At 45.4% G+C, this 22,555-nt stretch overlaps 1 protein-coding gene across 4 annotated transcripts in view; it reads left to right on the top strand.

Moving 5' to 3' along the window:
- LOC119166705 (osteomodulin) overlaps nt 1-22,555 on the top strand; it is a 266,385-nt gene that overhangs the window by 176,207 nt on the left and 67,623 nt on the right. The window contains exon 1 of one of the 4 annotated variants that reach the window (XM_037418029.2): nt 3,340-4,076. The exons of the other annotated variants lie outside the window; for them this stretch is intronic. Within the exon in view, the coding sequence (XP_037273926.2) occupies nt 3,412-4,076 (665 nt within the window). The 5' untranslated portion in view covers nt 3,340-3,411. Of the gene's footprint in view, nt 1-3,339; nt 4,077-22,555 lie in introns of those variants that run through there. 4 annotated transcript variants of the gene reach the window in all.

The following is a 22,555-nucleotide window of genomic DNA, read 5'->3' on the forward strand; positions in this document are numbered from 1 at the left end:
ACTATCTACCGTCCCCATTTGCTGCGCCAGCACTTCTGGCAAAAAAATGGGGAAGGTCGCACGCGCTTGTGCATCGACTATCACAAGCTAAAAGAATTGAGGGTGCCTGATTATCAGCCCATCTCTCGCATCGACGTTCTCGATTCTCTGAAAAATCTACGTACTTCTCGACGTTGGACATAACGTCAGGTTATTAGCACGTAAAAATTCATCCTGACGACATTCAGAAAACGGCGTTTGTCACACGTACCGGTCACTAGGAGTGACTTGTCATTCCTTTTGGTCTTTGGAATGCTCAGGCCACCTTCCAACGAGCTGTCAAATTCACGTTGGCAAAACACCGTATGCAGAACGTCATGAATTACCGAGTACCTTAGCCACTAGACCACCGCGGTGGGGCAGCTGCACCAAACTTAGGGTGGCCTACAGACACAAAAATATCTCCCACAAATTGGTTATGATGCTATTAAACAGGCCTTTGTCCGCATGTTTAATGCCTTTTGTTCGAAAGAAGAACGCTCTAACAGCAACCTGGTTCTGACATACTCCGCATCTGCACCAAACATCAACAGTATTCTTCAATAGCATCACAACATACTATGGCAGAGGGATAACCTTGAAAAAATCTTTCCTGATCCGCCACGTTTGGTATAAGACAGATCGTGGAACTTATGCGACTTACAAACATTGTCAAAGATTACCCCCAGATCTTATTCTAGTAGTATTCCTAGCAACAAATCACGTTGCACGGTTTGCAGTCACATTACGAAGACATTTTCTGTCAAGAACAAAGCACCGAATTTGGACCTAAAAATAGAAGAATGTTTTGACTGTGGCACACGCAACATTGTGTACATGCTTGAATGCTCTGTGGGCAAACTGAAATACATCAGACAAACTGAAGCCTTTTTTAGCCTTCCATTTAATAACCATAAGTCGCATGCCGTAAGGTGTATCTAATCTACTTTTGTCCAGGTACCTTAATATTCCTGGTCACTCTTACAATAAACTAACCGCTACTATACTGAAATGAAGTTTACCTTCACACCATATTACGGAATTACGCGTACACAAGTTGAACGTTGTCTAATCTGGCATACATAAACATCCAGGCGAACTGACATTTCTATCGGCGCCAAATTAAGTTGTAGGATCCCCAGAATCTAATCATAATCCCTGTGCACGCCGATTTTCACTACACGCTTTCTGTGCGGTGCTTTTTTTTTACTTTGTGTTATTGATTTTGTGCCTCATGAAATTGTAAGTAACGCTTAGAGTTTCATTCACTGTTCTTGCTATAGTTTCTTGTCGTGTGTGATTTGCCATATACGTTTACAAGAATTCTTCTCTGTTTGGCGATTTTGTATTGAATTTCAAATTGATATTCATTTGATCCTCTTCATGGAAGCATCATTCATGTATTATCATTACTGCGCAGTGGCATGCACTCGTCGCCGTTCATTACTCGCCACATTGTAGTAAATAGTATATGACAGTGATAGTTCACGGGTTAGGGGCCCACATGCCATGTATGCGTAATAAGAGCGTATTCTTGTATCACGTTCTCTCTGATGAAGGACGTTCACGGCTGAAACATAGGAACATTAAAAATAAGACTGCGAAACAGAAGAATGGCGAGCACTAAAGACCGTGGCAATAAAACGGCTGCGTGTCGTTCGCTGCATTCAAATGAATAAAAAGTCCCGATTACCGCCATGCTATAGGGTACCAAGCACAGAGACTTGTGTGTGACGGGATTGGAGCGCTGTGTATGCTCTACTATACTATATAAGGCGCTGTTATGATTGGCGCTGTTATGAAGCGTGGACAGCCGAGTAATTTGGTCGCTCATTTCCAAATTGGGGGCATGTGGTTTCAAATCTCGCCTCCCCTGGAAGTATCGTTAGCCAGGAATTTCTCTCTTGATTTTCATCTCTCATCGCACCTATTGTCTCGCCCATAAGAACTGTTGCATTTTACGTTAGACGTGTTCTTGGAGCGAAGCAGAAGAGGACAAAGATAAAAAAAGAGAATCAAGAGAGTGCATGCCGGTTCTTGATGATAATACTTTAGGTAATGTAAATATTTGCGACACACCACAAATCTTGAGCAAATCAGTGCCACTGAAAAGGGGAAACTTCCCTTTCTGAATACGTCAACGGTTGAGCGTGTGTACAACACACTCTCCTGGAGCAATGAACTCAAGCGCGAGGGACATATCTTGCGCGGTAGAGAATTAGCTTTATATGAAATCGTTCTACTGCTGTCGCCTTTTGAAAAAAAATGAATGCACTTGAGTAAAAGTGAGGATAATGAGTTAATTGCACAGGTTACAATGGTTTTAACCGAAACCTTCCTGTAGAAAAGTGCATTGGTAGTATTGAGTATAGTTTTTAACAAAACGAATCGTTTTGTGACCGCAATAGTATACATAATGTTAAAGCGATGAAAGGAAAGTGAAAGACAACACAAGGTTCACTAGAAAAGCATTTTGTAGGCTACATACGTCACTGGCGAATAGAAATATCCTAACGAAGGGACAAAATAAGAGGGTAAGCGCACTGACGCCTGCAATACCGTGCCACTACCCACCTTAGTTGGACGCTTTTGCACAAACCCGTCATTGTCAAGCGGCGCGAAAGTGCTCTCACTGGCTTGTGGGCTAAAAAGTGATTCGGTGGTGTTCTAGCAGCCACTGCAAAGAAATAGGCTGATGATAGACTTCTCGTAGCTTATTAGGAAGCGCTTACGAGGCAAATCATGAACACAACAAGTGGTGCATATTTCGTAGCGTCCTAGGAATATCGTCATAGCCTGTTGCTCGTTCCGATTAATGTTGACGCAACTTCTAACTAATGCGGACAGGCAAGCGAAGCTTCGAGTCGACTAAATCGGAATTGAGGTTGGACTTTGCATTGATGGGCTCTGTTGATGAATTATCATACGGCTTAAGTTCGACGTCTTCTACTCCAGCACTCTGAGGTTATGAATCAGGTTTTCACTCTTTCTTGCGGTCTTAGTCCAAGAAACATGACTTGGAGCGCTACGCACTTCTTGTTGACGTCCGCGAGTGGTGTAGGATTTTCAACATTCTGTTACCAACCGTGTTGTTGACGAGTTAAGACGTCGCGATAGGTGCGCTGTCGAAGCGATGAGAACAATTCCTTGCTTTATCAGCATTGTGCCTAGGTCGCGTTCACAGCGCCGTATATGGCAGGCGCAATGTGATCTGTGCACAATGTTGCCACTGAGCATGAGGCTTATCGAAGATATATTGTCTGCAAACTACCAAGTTTGTAGCGACACCGATAGGGCAGCCTGTTATCGAGGCTCTGCTCCGTTCCTGAGCGAGCCATTGTGCTTTGGGGCATAGAAGCAGCGAGAGCTACTTCGCAGCCAGTACGACGTACGATGGCTTTCGCTCTGCCAGTCCGAGTTGCGTGCGTCATTGTGCTTGTGGGTGTGTGCCACGCGAGGTACACGTCCACGGTCTGTCCGTCGGAGAGCAATATCCATCCGTGCAGATGCACCCGGACCGCCCTCGGCATTCGAGTGATGTGTTCAGCCATTACCAACAAGCGATCACTGAGCACTATCCTGGGCTACCTCAGCAGTTACAAAATGAATGCGCTGGCGCTGAAGCACATTAATTTCGCCTTGACGCCCGACCTGTTCGACGGGCTTGACGTGATGACGGTCATGGTCACGGAATCACAATTTCTCATGCACAACCCGAGTGTCATGCACACCAGGCGAGTCGCGAGTTGGGTTCACGACCTGAATGTACGACAGTCGACGCTCGACTTGGGAAACAGCTCCCTGGCGATGCTGCATGGGCTCAGGCAGGTAGTGGTAGTGAACAGTGTCATCAAAGATCTAAGAAGGCATTGGTTTCACGGACTGAGTGGGCTTCACCACTTGGTTATTGACCGAGCCAAACTGGGGGACTTCGAAGAAAGAGCGCTCGCTGACCTCTACGAAGTACAAAGAATCATTCTGAAGGACAGCAGAATCAAGCGCCTGCGCAGGAGTTACTTCCCTGAGCTGGCAGCCAGGCTGGCCCACCTTGATTTCAGGTAACGGTCGTGTTAATCTTATCGCTCATTATCTGGCATTCAGCTGTCTCCTTGCTAATAGCTCCTTTATGCCACCCTGAAAAGCGTAGAACAACGATGTATGCCACTTCATATATGTACTGCACACTTAACGAGCGTAGTTCATAACGCTGCTAAGTGTCGGTATACCAGAAGCTTCAGTCGAAGCCTGTGAATATGGGTGAAATATGAGACGCTCTTCATTCGAAATTCCTCTGGCAGCTATCACATAGGCTGCGAGAAGAATGTGTAATATGTTGAATGAATGCAGCCGTCCATGCGGTGTGCAAAGTTGTTCGAAGAAACGTGATTTAAAGAGGTATTTGTTTGTTTTTACGTAACAAGCTTTCGTATTTCAGGGAGCACTTCATCATCTCAAGTTATCTGAATACCACGACTTTAACGGAAATCGACGTCGTTATGATTAGAAAATGGTGCGGGGTACCAATCTTGAAGGAGCAGCTTGATGATTGTTTTCGTCTGTTGGCTCCAGATGACTCCAGGTGGATATTGTGTATCGTTCATTGGTGAACGGACAGTTACGGTCATTTGCGCAACAGACGTGGTCACGGTAAACGTGACCTCGTTTACTTACAATAGGATGTATCCACATAATATTAACATATCAGATGCAGTTCTATATGATATCATGAAAGTTCAATATGGCAACTAATTTTGTTAAGTTCTCTCCGCACTGTGACACTCGATGTCTTACTGTGAATACATCTAGTTGCACCAAAATAAGGCTTCGTTGTGGTTGAATCATATGGTAAATTGGAGAGGTAGCCTCACTTTTATCAAGCTGGACCACTGGCGTGACAAGTTCCTCTGGTTCGCTACGTGAATTTAATAACGGGTAATGCTTTCGTATTGTATCAAGGGTAATTTTTATGGTTCTAAGGCATGCTCTGATGTATTAGAACACCATATAATGTTACATCAATATTAATGTTTCTTCATGTAATGGAAACACCGAGCGATAGATGCACGCGTTCCAAGACCATCTCAGTGGCATGGCCAGCTCTGCCTTGTACTTCCACATTGACAATATGGAAGCGCCGTCTCTCAAGGAAAGCGTAATTGTAGGAAAAAGCGTGACGAAGCCAACAGGTAGTGAAGTCGCCACGAGCATCCGGGAGGCTCATAGTTTTTAACACACGTGCATAAATTATGAGAAAGCCACGGGGTCCAATATGCATTGTAAGAACATGCATGTACCATATGGGATTCCTACCAATGTAACCTGACTAAAACACTAAAATCTTTTCAGAATCGTTCAACCAGATTTTTACTCTCAGAATTTTGATATAACAGTAGCATTACAGAGCTAAAATCTCGTATTAGCCTTCTCAATCTTGCTGTTCGTCGCAAAATCTCCGCCTTTATTTATCGTGCTACCCTTCGTACACCTGTATTCATTCCGGCTCACCGCCATTTTAGCACACTCGACCACATCAAAGCCATTCACCGGCCTCATGCTTGGACCATAGCTCACCCATCGTCCTTTTTTGTGCTGGCGCCCAAAGACAGGAGCGTTCTCCTTGCCAGTACCGTGCACCACTCCAGCTCGGTACTCAGAAAAGAAGAAGTTGCCAAACATTTGTTATGGTATTTTTTTGACGAGCCTTATGTAAAACCCCTAAACCGGGGCGTTGGAGGTAACAGAAACAAACAAGTAAATAAATAAATAAGGTGACCCAAAGATATGTTTTTAATGTGGAAGCTTCGCTGGCCTACAGTCGAATGTAATTTCCCGTGTATCTCCACGTGGCCTTGAAGCGAAGGCCGGTTAGCCGGTGACAAGCCACGCGAAATTTAGTTGTGGCATTAAAGTTGCGCATGAGCCTGCAGTGAATACTCTAGTCTGTCTACATCTCAGAAAGTTCTTCCTCAGCTTCTGAGGTGACAACGCAAAGAACGGGCGCATATGCTAGGAGAGGAGCACGTGAGTGTCTGTTGGTGGCTTGGGAGCCTGGCACTTCTCACGTCGACTGCGGCTTCGAAAACAGATGAAGCAGTGCTAGGAGGGCCTACAGCATGGAATCTTTGGCTATCCATATCGTCCGGTTGTAAAACTCTGCTTTGGCTACATAGGTAAAAAGTAGAATGAGATAAACAACATTTCGGTTGCATACCCGGGCTAAGTCGAGCCATTTTTACTTCTAAATCATTGTATTGACCTCGCCCAACTCCCTCCGAAAGTATTCTTCTTTTAATGATTCTTAGCACTGAGCCGTATCGATTTCTCTATACAAGCATAGTAAAGATTTATGATAATTAACGGGGTTTAACATCCCAACTTCACCATACGATTAAGAAAGGCACCGTAGTGGAAGGCTCCGGACGTACATCCGTGGATCTTTAGCATGCATCTAAATCTAGGCTCACGGGCCTAAAGCCTTTTCGCCTCCCTCGAAAACGCAGTCGTCGCGTTAGAGATTCGACCCCGCGACCTGCGAGGCAGCAACAAAGCATCATGCCCACCAAACCATCAGGTCAGATTATAAAAAAAGCTTTTCATCCGCCGATTAATATAGGATCAGAGGCATTCCTGCCCATATGAAGTTACAGATGCCGCTCGATATTTGAGTGTTAAAGAAGACTGACTGAGCGATTATTTACGAATTCTTTTTTTACGTGCTAAAATATGGACACGTTCCTTTTTCAAGCTTTGTTATCGCCCCATTACACTGCACGTAATACTCAATATCGCTCTAATATGACGCCGTTTACTGGCCAGAACTTCGGCCAATAAATAAGCACTATTCATTGGGGCAAGTGGTCTCTACCTTTGTCAACGTCGCGACCCCATGACATCTGGTGGAGGTGCCCCCCGGCCTATGTACGAAACGCCACCTCCCAACCGCAAGCCAAGCCCATACTGTCAAGAGGACATGGACGCCAACGCTTAGAAGTGAGCCAGCCACCGGCACCTAGCACTCCCACCAGAGTGGGAGCCTCTACCTGAAAAGACCAGGCTGATCAAGACTTCGACGCCGACCACAGTTACAGTGATCCTCCTGTGTAGCTGCACTGATTCTGCTACAGCAACCTAAAGAGCCGCTAACTTTCCGTGGTTCACCACTCTAAGACCCGGAAAGCTGGCTTGAAAGGTTGGACAGAATCTCCCTGTTCAACGACTAAAGTGACGGTGACAAGTTGCCTCACGTTCATTTCACCCTACGAGATTCAGCTCGGACATTATTCGAGAACCGGGAAGCCATTTTTCTGAGCTGAGACATTTTTTTTGTGCCGCATTTCTTGACACTTTCACAAGCATCGTCCGAAAGGAAAGGGCCAAAACATTACTGGAGTCCTGTGCACAGCTTCCCAATGAGAACATCGAAATGTACATCGAGGAAATGACGCTTCTGTTTGGTTGTGCCGATCCCGTCATTTCTGAAAAGAAGCTTCGCTTCCTGAAGCGGGCAGTTAAGCCAAAACTTTTCGTCGGTGATGCAGCAACCCTCCAAGGATGGTCTAGGAATTCATCTCGGAGGCCACGACGATTGGAAAAGCCATAATATTGAATACGAGGCAATACAACCACCACATTACAACGACGACCTACAGGGAGGTTCAGTCGTTTCTAACCTAACACCTGTATGAGATAATCCAAGCCATCGTATGGAAAGAGCTCTGTAATGTGCGCCTACTTCTAAACCGTCAGATTAGCGTCACAAGAGGCATAGCCGAGCTGCGTGGAGGCCAAACAAAGATTGCTGACAAACTTCAGCCACGAAAAAAGGCACCTCAACGTTCGTACGATGGTTGCCTAAATCGACAAATTCGTGGACGTCAGCAACGCTTTCACCCTCCTCGATGCTGCTGAAGCTTCTACAAATCGTTCTCGACCACCAGATTCCTGCGTCAACCCGATGCTTCAGAAGTGTGAGCAAGACCAGCTCAAAACCCTGCTCCTACAGTTCGAAAAATGCTCCTCATCATCATTCAGAATTTGGTGAGCCCCAGTCGTGAAACATGACACTATAATAGAAGAAAGTGCCTGACCATTTCCACAGAGCCGGTAGCAAGTTTCAATGCGTGAACGCGAAGCTGTGCACAAACAAGTCGATGAGATGCTACGAGTAGCATCATTCAGCCGTCCAAGAGTCCGTGGGGGTCACCCGTGGTCTTAAAGAAGAAGAAGGATGGGATCCTACGTTTTATGTAGATTACCACCACCTGAACAAAATCACGAAAAAGGACGTGTACCCTTTTCCACCTATATACGACGCCTTGGATGGTCTGCACATCGCGAAGTACTTTTCGTTGATAGACCTCAAGACGGGCTATTGACAAATCGAAGTCGACGAGAGAGATCGTGACAAAACTGCCTTTATCACACCAGACGGCCTCTTTGAATTTTACGTCACGCAATTTTGTCTTTGTTCGGTGACTGTGACGTTGCAGTGCGTTATGTACACCATGCTTGGTGGATTGAAGTGGCAGACTTGCCTCGTGTACTTGAATGCCGTGGTCGTCTTTCCGTGAAGCTTCGATGAGCACCACAGGTGCCTAGAAGCAGTACTTTAAGCTATCAAGACCTTCGGACTCATCCGGAAGCCCGAAGAGTGCCACTTTGCGTACGAGAACCTTTGTTCTTGGACATGTGATTAATTGTGATCATTTTTGTACCAGTCACATACCTTCGTCATCTATTCACGTCCAGTAACACCAAGTCTGATATAGGTAAAGCTAGCGAAACGGCCGTGAGCGCATCATCAGCGCGGCATGTAGTCATGTTGTTACAACACACGCATCTCATGGTTATCATGTTGGCGTAAGTCACATACCTTCGTCATCCATTCACGTCCCGTAATACCAAATTTGGTATATGTGAAGCTAGCGAAACGGCCGCGAGTGCATCATGAGCGTGGCAAATAGTCATGTTTTTACATGACAGGCATCTCATAATTATCCTGTTACAACCTGTCACTTCCCCTCGCCATGCAATCATGTCATACCATACCAGTTTTTCAACTTGCGATGCGAACGAAATCACCGCAAGAACAACCATACTTGACATTCATGACATACATATCATGATTTTTGTGTTATGACTAGTCATTTATGCTCGTCATACAGTCATAGTATGCCATACAAGTTTTGGTATCCATACTATTATTGAAACGGCCAGGAGATCTAGAAGTCGTACGTGGATAGATAGATAGATAGATATATAGATAGATAGAGAGGCGGAAATGTTGTAGGCCCGTGTGCTCAGATTTGGGTGCACGTTAAAGAACCCCAGGTGGTCGAAATTTCCGGAGCCCTCTACTACGGCGTTTCTCATAATCACATGGTGGGTTTGGGACTTTAAACCCCACAAATCAATCATCAATCATCAAATCACATAGATAGACAGATAGATAGATAGATAGATAGATAGATAGATAGATAGATAGATAGATAGATAGATAGATAGATAGATAGATAGATAGACCTTATGTCACCGAAGTTATCTAAGAAATTCTTCATATTTAAAAAGAGGAGAACGTTTGAAGAAAGAACGCAGCTTATTGAGCGACTCGTGTCAATTCCGCCCCATCGTGCGTACAGATCAATTCAACAACTTTGTTTGGTGTTTGATGAGTACAAAAACTACGATGGATTTTCTGCGTTGAAGGAAAGACAATAAACGATGCAATGTAGTATTAGAATAGCTGCTGTCCAGCCGACTTCCCAAGTGCGCCCACACCATTGACAGCTGCTGAGAGTGCGTTGGATGTTCACTTTTCTCTGAAGGCGCAACGCTCTCAGTCATTGACTTCCTGAAAAAGTAATGGCAGAATCATTCATAATTATCCAATAACGTTTCGTGGACTTGCTGTTATGTCCTATTGTGTCTTTAAGAAATGCCGCATGCGTGAAAATTAGACGGAAACTGCTTTTTCACAGAACCTGTCAATATGCTATCGAACAGTTCACAACGTGTAATGAAGTTTGGGAAGTCTATTCTCGAGTTTACCGCTTGAAGCTATCCTAGCGATGCACTATAGTGTGCCCACTTATTCATCACTCAAGTTTGCGCTTCATTTTGATATTAGCAGCGCACTGGGCAACGAGGACTAAAAGAAAAGGAAGGGGACAACACGGGCGCTTGGTAGTACCCGTACTTACCTTCTAGTCCTCGATCCCCACTGCGCTGTTAAAATCGAGAGGGATTCGTACCAACTCGCTCAAGTTGCCATTCTCTTGCGCTTCATTTTAGATGTATAACATTTAATCACACCCAGCATCGCTACAAACGGCGAAGTCACGTATGCGGTCACCAACTGCCCGAGTTAGCGGTGCGAAGCCTGCAGCTAAGATATGAAATTTTAACAGCCAACCTTCTGAAATGGTTTATCTAGAAAATGATCACATCGTGCGGACCTTAACAAAATTTTCTAAAAGCAACAAAACATTTGCATGAACATCGATTATTTGTGCTGCAGAAAGTACTTCCCTGGGTAGGAGAGCAGCTGCCGAGGGGTGCCATGTTATTCAAGAGGTTGTACAACAGAAAGTCAGTGACGTTAATGTCGCAACTTGTACGCAGTGCTCGACGGAGGGCAATGGGTGTAGAGTATCCTGTGGTGATTGCAACCCCTTTTTGCCCCAGGTGAAATAGGGAAAGGTCCTCACAGGTTAAATACGACACAGAAGAATGGCCCTGTAGGTATGTCTATGGGGTGCAGGTGGCCGGAAGGCAGCACAGAGAGGCGCCTTCGGCGTTGGCGGTGGTCACAACAAGTGTTGACGCGCATCCCACAATTCGGTGCATGCCGAGCCAGAAAATGCGACGCCGTACAAGATCGTATGTAGAAGAGACAACAAGGTGACAGACTTGATACATCATGGAGCTGTTGCAGAACACTGTCGGGTAGGTGGTGGGGTAGCACAAGAAGTAGTGCCGGGTCGTCGGCATTGAAGCTACGATGGCACAGAATGTTGTCGTGCAGCTTGAACGGGAGGACCGAAAAGTACGTTGACAAGGACATTAGATGGTCGATGATGACCGGTTATGATAGAACCAATCTTTGTTCATTGGCGGTGTCAACGAAAGTATGGATGGGCAGCACGCACGGGTCCGAGCGAAGGTCAGTGAGGTTGAGTGCGTCATTTGGATGACGTTACAAGCAGTCTACGTGTTTGTGCGGTCATCCCAATTTATAATGAACCACAAATAATTGTTCCTTGAGACCTAGTGCCCAGCTACCAGGACGTCCCGACGGGTCCTTTAGAAATGAGAGCCAGTAGAGAGCTAGACGGTCCGGGAAAACGGTAGAAACTCGGCTTTACAGGAAGAGCCTGAATTTGTCACGGCCCACACTAAAAAGGTAGGAATTCAAACTCAGTAATGAAGAACATTCATTTGGCAAGCAAAAAAAAAAAAGACGGCTGGCGTAAGCAACTGCTCGATCCTTGCCACGCTATCGTTGATCGAAAACTGCCCCAATTCCATAGTGGCTGGTATCGGTCCAAGGTCTGTACTACCATCAAGGCCTTGAGTTGTGCGTACTGCTCAAAATATAGCATTATATGGGATGAGTGTTTTTTTTTTCAATAAAATAAAAAAGTGGGCCTTGAGTTAAGCTCTACAACGTAGCTTGAGAAGTCCAGGAGGCTAAGTAGAGGAGAAAGAAAGGCAGAACACCAAAAACGTGTGCGCATACAAAAGCAAAATACACACGTAAACTGCTATGTGACAACATTGACAAGAGCGAGCAAGTGTACTATAGTGAAAAGAATGCAAACAAACAAAAAATCTGTAAAAGCAGTTAAGAATGAATGGTCCCAAGAGCTGCAAGGTTTAGCGGTCGAAAACTAATGTGGAGCCCTGAGGGCAATGTACATATGGAGAAGTTAAAGCAAGGCTAGGAGGCATTAATAAGACATGTCTTGACTCAATCTTTTTTTAAGCAGCTGTAAAAATATTTGGCTTGTTTATAATGTGTCGATTTCGAGTGTAGTGTTAAGGTAAGTTCAGGTTTTATTTGCCGTGTAGCGTACTGGTTTCTAGAACATTTCATAGTTGTTTGATAATGATGTAGAAGCATTCACCGTGGTGTTTAGGTTCGGAAAGCGTGTTCAGAGAATCAGATAAGCATTGTGGTAAGAATCTAAGGAAGTAAGACGAGCGATACTAACACATAACTTGCACACACTCCTGGTAATATCGTGGTGGTCAAATATAGTCTGCCTTTATTTTCTCTAAATGAGCTGGGTCTTACAGTGCCCCAGTCAAGGGTTACTACTCTGATAAATCTGCAATGTGGGCAGTGTCAGAAACAGCAGCGATCAATGTAATGGCCTTCTTCTGGAAAACAAATAGGTTTATGATGTTTTAGAATTTTGTCCATGTTGTGCCCTAAACGAAGTTATATTAGTGAATGTACAATAGAAATTTAGAATAGTTAATTGTAAGCCTGTGTTTTGTGCAAAATTCATTGCCAAATCTCGAGCTCACAGACCTAGAAAGTTGTTTTGAATGTGCATAGCATGAAGCGTGGAAACTTGGGCAAGTTGGTAGGACAAAACTGAATACACTACCTCTATAGGTTGCGCTGTTTGTATATTCAGTTACATAACATGGTTTGACCATCTCATCTCACGCGCCAAGCGATTTGTCTATAACATCAAGAACGTTGTGTTTGAACTTTTGTTCTTTACTGACATTAATGTCTAGGTTTAGTGGGACATTGAGGGACGCCTTGTTCCCGCATGGGGCTGAGTCAGGCTGGTTATTACGATGCGTAGTAGCACCTTGACGAGACCAACAACATGTTTTTATGGTGCCTGTTTTCGTATCACACTGGAAGCTTACGTGTATCTAATGACGAAATGATAAAGTGGAAAACGCTGTATACACGTTAGGACGCATGCTGCGAACAGTGAGCCCGAGAGTGGTTTGTTTACGAGGCCGGTGGTATGCTGCACATGCGTGCACTCGATGCCACTGCGCTCAAATTAACCCATCAAACCCCTATCAATTACTGTTATAAAAAGAATACCTCTTTGCTGAAAACTTTCTAATAAATAGTGTCTTGATGAATAGAGAGTCAACATAGGAAACTGCTAAGTGTATACCCGGATCCCGAATATTACAAATCACTCATTATTTAGGCCAATTCATTGCATGTATAGTCGACATTACAAGGTACTGCTTCCCACGCTGTCCAATCATTGCGGTGTTACCGCTGGTGTTAATGCTGTTACCGCGTTATCAGAAGTTTCAGCGACACAAGATTTCTACACTTGGGGAAATTATCGTCCAAGTTTGATGGTTTTAATAACCAATCACAGTGCGATATCAGTGTCATGCTTTCTCGAGTGTGTCGACAATTGGAGCAAGCGCCGCGTAGTAGTTCGATAGCAGGCTTAGATGTTAGTTTCTCAAATGGATGATCGATAATTCAAAAGGTGATACCGCAAAGGTGGTAACCCACACTAGCCCCTTTTTTGCCACCCGAAGCCGGCCCTGCTATAAAAAGAAATTTCAAAAGGTCGGTACAAGGGCACCGAAAAGACGTGTACAGCAGAGCAGAAGTAGACAGGACAGCACTTACTACCACAGCTTGCTGCTTGAAAAAAAGACAATGAGCGAGAAAAGTTAGCGGTGCAACTAAGGGGCCTCGAAAGCGAAAAAAAGCGGGCAAGGCCATATTATTATGAGGGCTCCTTTCACCGCTGCAATATTAGTGATCCGCTCCAAACGCATGGTAACAATGGTGAATCTGGTCCTGTGTACCGAGGTTCCGCTTCCGCAACAGGAACTGAGCTATAACACCTTCATAGCGCAACTTTTCACGATGATCAAGCGTTTATGGACTACCGACGTCGCGGGAATGGAATCACGGCCACGGCAGCCGCATTTTCCTCGAGGCCCGTATGCTTTCTTCAGACCACGTCAAATAGGTGTGGCGAAAGGGGTTCGCTGCCTCATGTTTGTTTGGTGATGCGCTTACAATAGAGATGCTAAGAAGGGAACAAAAACATAGGACAGAATATATGAGGGGCTAGGCAGCCCACCCACGCCACGAATGTATCAGAGGTTAATTCAAAGGACACAAGATTGGCGCTGGTCTTGTTAACACTGTGCACGGTGCCCGTTCCAATCTGCCATTCGTAACGTACCTTACCGCACCACCAAGCAAACCTCAGGTGATAGCCCTCCATTATGGCGTTTCTCAGAATCATATCATCGCTCTGGGACGTCAAACCCCAGCAATTATTATTATTATTATTATTATTATTATTATTATTATTAATATTATTATTATAGGCATCGCGGTGCCAACACCTCCTGACTTAAAAGGCGAATGAAGAAACTTTGAGGCCTGCCAGGCTAGACTGAAAAGTTTTGAAAAGGAATTACGCGAAATCACGCAAGTTGGCAGAAGGGTTATGAAATGAAAATTTGCAACCACGTGCTTGTAGCGTGATGCTGCCATTAGGGTCGGTTGAAGAAAAGAAGCACAATTTGAAGGGCTTGGTTTCTTTATTAAACACAATAACAATGTCTTCCCAATATTTAGGGGTGATTGCCACTTCGGTGGTTGTCGAGTGTCTTATCCGATATAAGGACCGTATTCAATTGGAGTGCTGTGTTTTTTTTTATCGCCACTCTTCCAACAAACAACCCGATGCAATCAAACGTGAGTACACCTGCGCATATTTTGTGAAAAGCTTTTTTCTGCGATGCGTAGAGGGCGCACCAGTATTGGCGAATCAAGTCTGTATAATATACAATGACACGAGCCGAGGACTGAGCTAGTGGTGTCGAGATAATGCTTTCGCAATACACTCTCATCAAATAAAGGGCAGCAGCCGTAGACCTCGGTCATTTCGAACCACTTCACGGCACTCATCGTGTGGCTTTGTATCCGGTCGCCACAAGGGCGTCGTCGTGAATGGGCGTCACAGAAGCATTGCCTGGAGAGGCGCTCACGCACGACCCCATATCGGTCTGGCACACATCAGTAACAATAGTGTTTCGCGACATTATGAAGTGCGTCATGAAACTTCTAGCAAAAAAAAGCTGAAAGAGCGGCCTTTCAGAACTTTTTCTGCACACTCTCCGGATAACGGCTGCAAGCACACTGCTGGGTACCCCCTACGCCATAAATAATCATAATTTTTTGTAGTATGCCAGCATTTGCTATGCTATACTTCGTTATTCTTTGGGGAATCGTGGTAACCCTGCGCACTTGTTAGAATTTTTGTGCAAATTTTTATGCAGTGACTGACGACGATAAAACAAATTATGACTGAAGTGTGGATGCTTCACAGTTGATAGGTCATCAAGAACAAGCTTTCTAACGCGTTGGAGCATTGGACGACCCACTCGTTATGCAATTCGCAATGTGTAATGCCTGGCTGTTCCTTTGATGTTCTAAAACACTTTAATACATATATTAATGCGATTCCTTTCCCGACATCAAGCCTGCCTAAGGCCAGTTTAGAAATGAGTTTCAAGCATTGGCAGTGGGCCTTGCTTCTTGATGGAGGAGCCGCTTGATTGACAGACATTGTGAGCCACCTTGCTCGACGAAGTCTGTTTTCCGAGAAGAAGCAGCCAATGCACGTAGTGTTGTAAAAACTTTCGATCCTGTTCCCTAGTGTCTTGGACTTCTGGACATGTGTGCTTCTTTACCGGACTTTCGAAGGTTCATTGGACTGTATGAAAGAGTGTCTTGCCCATGTGTGCATTGGAGCACAATTTTAAAGGGATGAACTGTACACAGATATATGACAACGTTTGATTGCATAATTTCCATGCATAAAAAAGAGAAAAAAATTGGCAGATCCCGCGTACCTAGAAATCAACGTTATGCGAAGCATGCGAAGAGGAGGTGACCGTGTTGCAAAATTTTTGAGTGACACGTCATGAAATGACGCTAAATATATGTACACAATGTTGCACGCACAGACATATGTCGAAGAGATGCAGATGTTTATATAACCAGGTGTTTGCACTTGCACAACGATTCCAATTGGAACATGCGTATCAGCAACACTAGAAGCTGATATGAAGCGCTGATGCTCGCGAGGATGCTGGCCCTAAACGCTGCTACATAAATCAACTTCTGCGCATGACACCTAATCACAATTGACGTTAGCCCGACGTGACGGCTGTATCAAAGGAGTACATATCTAATGTTTATAAAATTGGGTAGGCATCACTGCAACCACCCCTGATGTTTCACGAAGATTAGGGTCTATTTGAAAAGTAGTTCCGAGACCTGGCGTAGCTTTGTGGTAAAATGCGTCATTGCCATGCAGAATGCTTGGGTTTGATTCCAGCTGGTACCCTGACATTTATTGTTGGCATTTGTCGGGTCGACGCTACCGATGTCGGGCATTTCCTAACCCTCGCTGCGTTAAATTGCCCATGTATCTTCCCGTCTTTACTAGGTAGATATTAGGGGCAATAACCTGTGGCACATACCCACCCGTGGGTATGTGCTATATACTGTCTGGCGGAAAATGTTTGACGACGTACGCCACGGGATTGTGACAATATTGATGTCTTGACCAGCCATTCTATTCGTCAAACCATCTTACCCTTTCATGTAATTTTTGGTTCACGCAAAGTTAAGGGCGTGACCACGAGGGCACTCAGACGTAAGCGGCTAAATAGATAGACAGACAGATACGCCCAAAGTCGCCGAAGTTAGCTAAGAAATGCATCGCACTTAAAAAAGCAATGGCATGGCTCATTGGTAAAGAATACTGTGCTCGTACGCTGGGGACCCTGGTTCAAATCCCATTGTGTACTTAATGTTATTTATTTACTGAGTTTTTTCTTTCAATACTTTCGATAAGTGGTGGACCGCTACGGCACCACGCGTGACCCGTGTTCTGATCTCGGAACAGCTTTCGCTGTAAAACGCAGGCAGAACAAGTGACGGTTGGATGATGCGCTTACTTCCAACGAAATGCTTTTTAGATGCGAAACAGCTATTTGACTACCCTGTGTAACGCTGTCCATCCGAGTCTCAGTGCCAACGCGCCACACCGCGTATTCTCACTAAGTTGTGCAAAGCGTTCTTTAGTCCCTCCGTGCTTCCATGCGTGCATCCGTCCGTCCGTGTGTCTGTCCACTTCCTCGCGCTCTTCATCATTCACCTCGTGTATGCGCTGTGATTTTATTCATGTGTACCTTTGCTCAAAAACGGTGACGCCGATAACTGAATTTCAGCGAGACAAGCTCTTTAACGGTGTCACGTTAAAATGTTCGGTCGTATTCGACTTCTTACTTTTCTGTAGGGCCCCGCGGGTAGCGGAATCGATTCCCGGCTGCGGCGGCTGCATTTTCAATGGAGGCGAAAGTGCTGTAAGCCCATGTGCTCAGATTTGGGTGCAAGTTAAACATCCCCAGGTGGTTGAAATTTTTTGAGCCCTCCCCTGCGGCGTCTCTCATAATTTTATGGTGGTTACGTGACGTTAAATCCTATATAATAATCAATTCACTGTAGGGCTGTGGTGAGTTTAGTTAAACAAATGAAATATTCAAAGCGAAGCATTTCGCTGAGTGAAAGCCAGCTGAACTTGCGATGTCAAGAAAAAAATCATTTACACAATTAATCCACCATACCCATGATAAAAGTACACTGTGACAATTTCTTTAGGTGCCGAGTAAGGTGCACAGTTGAGCAACCGCGAATCTATTGACGCACGAATGTCACGAACGAACTATGTAGAAAGTACGCGCAGAAGAATGTTCCCACTTAAGGAGGGTGTTTAATCGCCCATCTGCACAAAGGCTTTACACAAGAAGGAGCTCATGGTCAGCGCACACGAAGGCCTCTCCACTGGCGCAAAATGTTCAAATACATCAAAATAAAAAAGATTGCTTTAGAAAAGATCGATCTAACTCGTGTGGCCAATAACGTATGCTGCTGGGATAATTATTGTATAGTTGTGTGGCCAAGAGTACATGACACGTGGGTGGTCAGTTTACCAAACAAGATAACGAAAAATAAACTTAGAAAGCATGAAGCACGTAGAAAAGAGTCTTTCAGCTTCACGTCAAATGGGGACAGGTGAAGCTTGCACTGTTTCGAGAAATTAGTTGTACGAGGCACTAGTGGCATCAAGTCTAAAAACGGTCAGTTATAGGAAGGGTGTTACCACTCCACTAACGTTTTCGGAAAACTACTTCGGAATGCAGAGCTTACCCTGAGGTGCATCCTATTCTTCCTATGCCCTGCTTAAGGTCTTTAGAGCATCTAGGGAAGGGTGTTCTAGCTCTACAAACGCCGTCGGCTAATGGTGGGCTTCCTTCTTCCTTCTAAGTGGACAAGTGGCGCGAAGTTGAATTTACCCAAACTTTCTTGCGCAAAGCCGTTTATGATAGATCGGGAGTGCATGGCATACCATGGCGACAGACACGCCGACATCCTACGGTGCTTCGCTCTTAAAAAAGCTCACAATATCGTATTGACATCTTAGGCCCCATTTGTTCATTAAAAAAATATTCAGTCAATTCTGAATATAGACACATAATTTTTGAACGATACAGGCCAATGAAAAAAGGCCCTTACGAAGGAGCCCAGGAGCTTGACAAAACGGCAGAATTGTTGCCACCTATTAACATCTCATTCTTTTCTTTTGGGCAGGTTGGCTGGTGCGTGTCCATGTTATCACAGCGCTAAAAACGCTGTTAGACCACGGAAAAGACCAATTGTCTCCTCATTTTTCTTTGTATTCCTTTATTTCCAAGTATCTGGGACGCAGCACCTTCGCGATTTGTGTCGCGGGCCACAAGAGGGTGGCCCCAGCGACAACGGCTATCCTGGAAAAATGCGCGGATACAGCTGAAGAGGCCGCTATAGCACTGGCCACCCAAACGAGTGAGGATGCGGTCTTTACCGACTCCCAAACAGTGGCACGCAACTATCTGAAAGGAAGGATCTCCACGAGAATGATAATATTTCGGTAACGTGTCCGCACTCCTCCCCCACACACCTGCACTATCTTGATTCCTGGTCACGAGGGAATCGTAGGGAATGAAGCGGCACACGCCATGGCCCGCGAATGGGTCAACAGAGCTTCCCCACGCAAAATTCGAGACACCCCCCCCCCCTCAATACAGTAACAAATGAAACCGAAGCGGTGCCTTTAATCTATCACGAACTGGCGCAACACTAGCAACCACAGCACAGGTTCTACCCTCCCCCACATCCCAAACTTTCATGAAATGACGACACAGACTACAGGCGCCTTCAAATCAATACATTTACGCATAGCGTATCACCTCCAACCAACGTCATATGACTACATCTGGCCACACTGTAATGTGTCAGGCACCCAGCCCACCTGCTACAGTAATGCAACGGCAGCAACCCAGCCACCCAGGCAGCAGCGTTAAACGCAGACTCAAACCTTCTCATTGAAGCGTGGGAGGCTGCGATCTCCAAGCGCCAACTCGTCACACGCGCCCCACAGGCGGTGCAAGCCAGAAGGATCCTGGAATAAGGAACCCTTCGAAATTCACCTTTTGACCACCTAATAAACGTTTTCTCTCTCTCTCTTTCATTTCGCGCTGCAAACGTAGCCAGCTCTGACACGCTGACTCGGAATGCATAGCATATCACCTCATAACACTCTGTGGACGACTCTCTGGAGAGCGCTCATTCCTGCTTTCTCGAAAATACCTTATGGGGGGTCCAAACTGCACGCCGTAGTAGAGAACTTCGAAAAATTTGACCACGTGAGGTTCTTTAACCTGCACCCAAGTCTGGTTAATGCGTCTCGAGCATTTCCGCCTCTATCGAAAATGCGGCCTTCACGGCCGGATTCGGTCACGCGATCTGCGGATGTGCGGTCAAACCCCATAACGACCACAGCGAGTATTCATGACTTCTCGATGAACAGCTTATGAAGGGGGCAATAAGCCAGCCGACCGGAAAAAATGCGTCGTTCCTCAGTGGCTCCAACTGAATATATGAACAGCACAAGCTATAAGTAGTTACAGCGTAATTTTACGGAAGCAATAAACAGGAGCACTCACTTTCAATAACGATTAAATAGTGGAGTGAGTACATATATAGAGAAAAAAGAGAACGTGCGTGCGCAGACAGGTGCAGTTAGCAACCACTGGGATAGAATGTGAAGACAAACTCTTTCAGTTGTTGATTGAGCTAGAAACCCGTACACAGCTTCAAAATGATCGAGATACGCAATCTCTTTTTGCAATACCCCAATTAATGGGGAACTTACACACGTAGCGTTGAACTTACTTATGTGATAGGCCTCAATGAACTCATAGGTGACCTGCGATAGGGGCTTGCATATTACCTCGCAAAGCTCAAAGAGGGGCACGCAGCCGCAGTCACAGAAGTGAATTCTGGGGTGTTTTTGAACCACATTATGCACCCTAATATTATGCTCTCTTAAACAGTCATTCAAGCACCTTCTGGTTCCCCCTATGCCCTATGTAAGATAGCAGAGCAAGATCCGCGACAGCGATAGCACAAGGAACAAAGCGCGTCCTATGTTTCCCAAAGCATTTTACTCTATTTACAGCTGGATACTTCTCAAACTTAAGCTTTGATAGCTATTCCGGGGCGCAAAACCTATTAGAGATGTCTTATCTCATTTTCAAGCTGTGCACTGGTTTCCAGCTCAATAAACAAGTCATAAAATTTTTTTGCTGAAATTGTATCGCAGTGGTTGTTAAGTGCACCCGTCTACGCTTGCCCATTCTTTTTTTTCCCCTATATATGCGCACCACCCTGCTAATAAATTATTGTTTAAAGTCGGTGCTTCTTTGCGTCCTTGTGTAATGCTTCCGTAGTTACGCTGTAGCTTTTCTACTTCTAGGTTGCGCTGTTTGTATATTCAGTTATGTCCTACCAACGTGCCCAAAGTTCCACGCTTCAGTGGCTCCAGGTCACTCGTAGGGTCTGAAATCGGTGTATGCGCGCAAACAAAAGTAATGTGTTCGCTTGACTTGTTGACGCAGCAGCGGAATCGCGGGCGCCGGGTGGTCACGCATAGGCGCCGCCAGACGACACGCCCCGCGTAAACACCATGTGGGCGCCGTCGCTGATACGGGACGTGGTAGATAGAGCCACGGTGGGCCTAAGGGTGGAACAGGGACTTCCTCGAGAAGACACAGGCTACTACGAAGCACCCTTGATGACGATTTTGAAGAGCAAGGATTACAAAAAAGATGGGCGTTGAAAGCTGGTAGAGCAAGGTTGACAGCTGGGCTGGTATGGTTCCATATTATTTAATGAAGCGCAAACTTAGCGCAAACCAATCATTATAAAATTATGCTTCTTGTCTTGTAGTTTTCGCTAGTGCAAAGTACGCCTGGCTCCAAAATTTGAAACACAAGGTGCGTGTTGTTTGAGATCCATGCACGCAGGCGCACTTATGACCAAATATTTAGCGATGACGATTGCCTATAAGATATTTCAATTTGGTCCTAAAGTAAGGGTGCGTGCTCATCCGAGTATTAAGGTGCAGTTGAGAGTTTATGTGGTTTGGCATAGGCAGGGGCCCTCTTGTGCCATTGTGGAGCCCACGCAAGTATATGCAAGGTGCGCACAATATGTAACCAGTTTTACGCTTTGACCTGCAAACATTTTGACCTCCAAGGTGGTGCCGGTGAGAGATTCCTTCTGTGCGTAGTTGAACAACAAAAAATAGTGCTCAATGTACATGCCAATAGCTGATAATGGGGTATCAGAGACAGGAGCATTCGGCTTTTAGTTAACGTGCACGCTGCGATCTCCATTAGCAGCCATTGCATGTACATTGAGCACTATCTGAAGGGAAAGGGTTGCTACGTTATACCCGCTGGGTGTAACCATCTTAGTTTTAGAAAGGTTTAGCGAGCGTTGAGCCGCAGTGCCATGAATAAAATGAACTAGTATATACCATGAATGAACTCGAGGTAGTTAAAGGTGGGAAGTAGGTACGAAGTGCAAGCCGTAAGAAAGTAAAAGCCGAATTCTCCTGTCTCTCATTTCCCATGCAGCCATTGGCATGTACAATGAGCTCTATCTGCCAGGAAAAGGTTGCTACGTTATACTCGCTGGGCGTAACCTCCTTGGTTTTAGAAAGGTTTAGCGAGTGTTGGGCCGCAGTGCCATGAATACAGTGAACTAGTATATACCATGAACTCGAGGTGGTTATAGGTGGGAAGTAGACGCGAAGCGCAAGCTGTTAGAAAGTATGCGTGTGCCACCTCTCGTTTAGTCCTTGGAATGTCCGCTGGATGGCACTGTTTCTATATGGGGAATATATGATGAAAAGATGCGAGATAGTGGTACTTGGAGTGTTGAATAGATGGATGAACGGACACACAGACAGATGCATGAATGGACGCATGAACGGACGCAGGAGCGGATGCATGGACGAACGCAGGAACGGCCGCACGCACGGACGGGTGGATGGACGCATGGACGGTCGCACAGACGGAAGGAAGCAAGAACGAATGGACGGACGAATGCTTCGCC

Source organism: Rhipicephalus microplus, unplaced genomic scaffold, assembly GCF_043290135.1.
Source record: "Rhipicephalus microplus isolate Deutch F79 unplaced genomic scaffold, USDA_Rmic scaffold_12, whole genome shotgun sequence".
NCBI classification, from domain to species: Eukaryota; Metazoa; Arthropoda; class Arachnida; order Ixodida; family Ixodidae; genus Rhipicephalus; species Rhipicephalus microplus.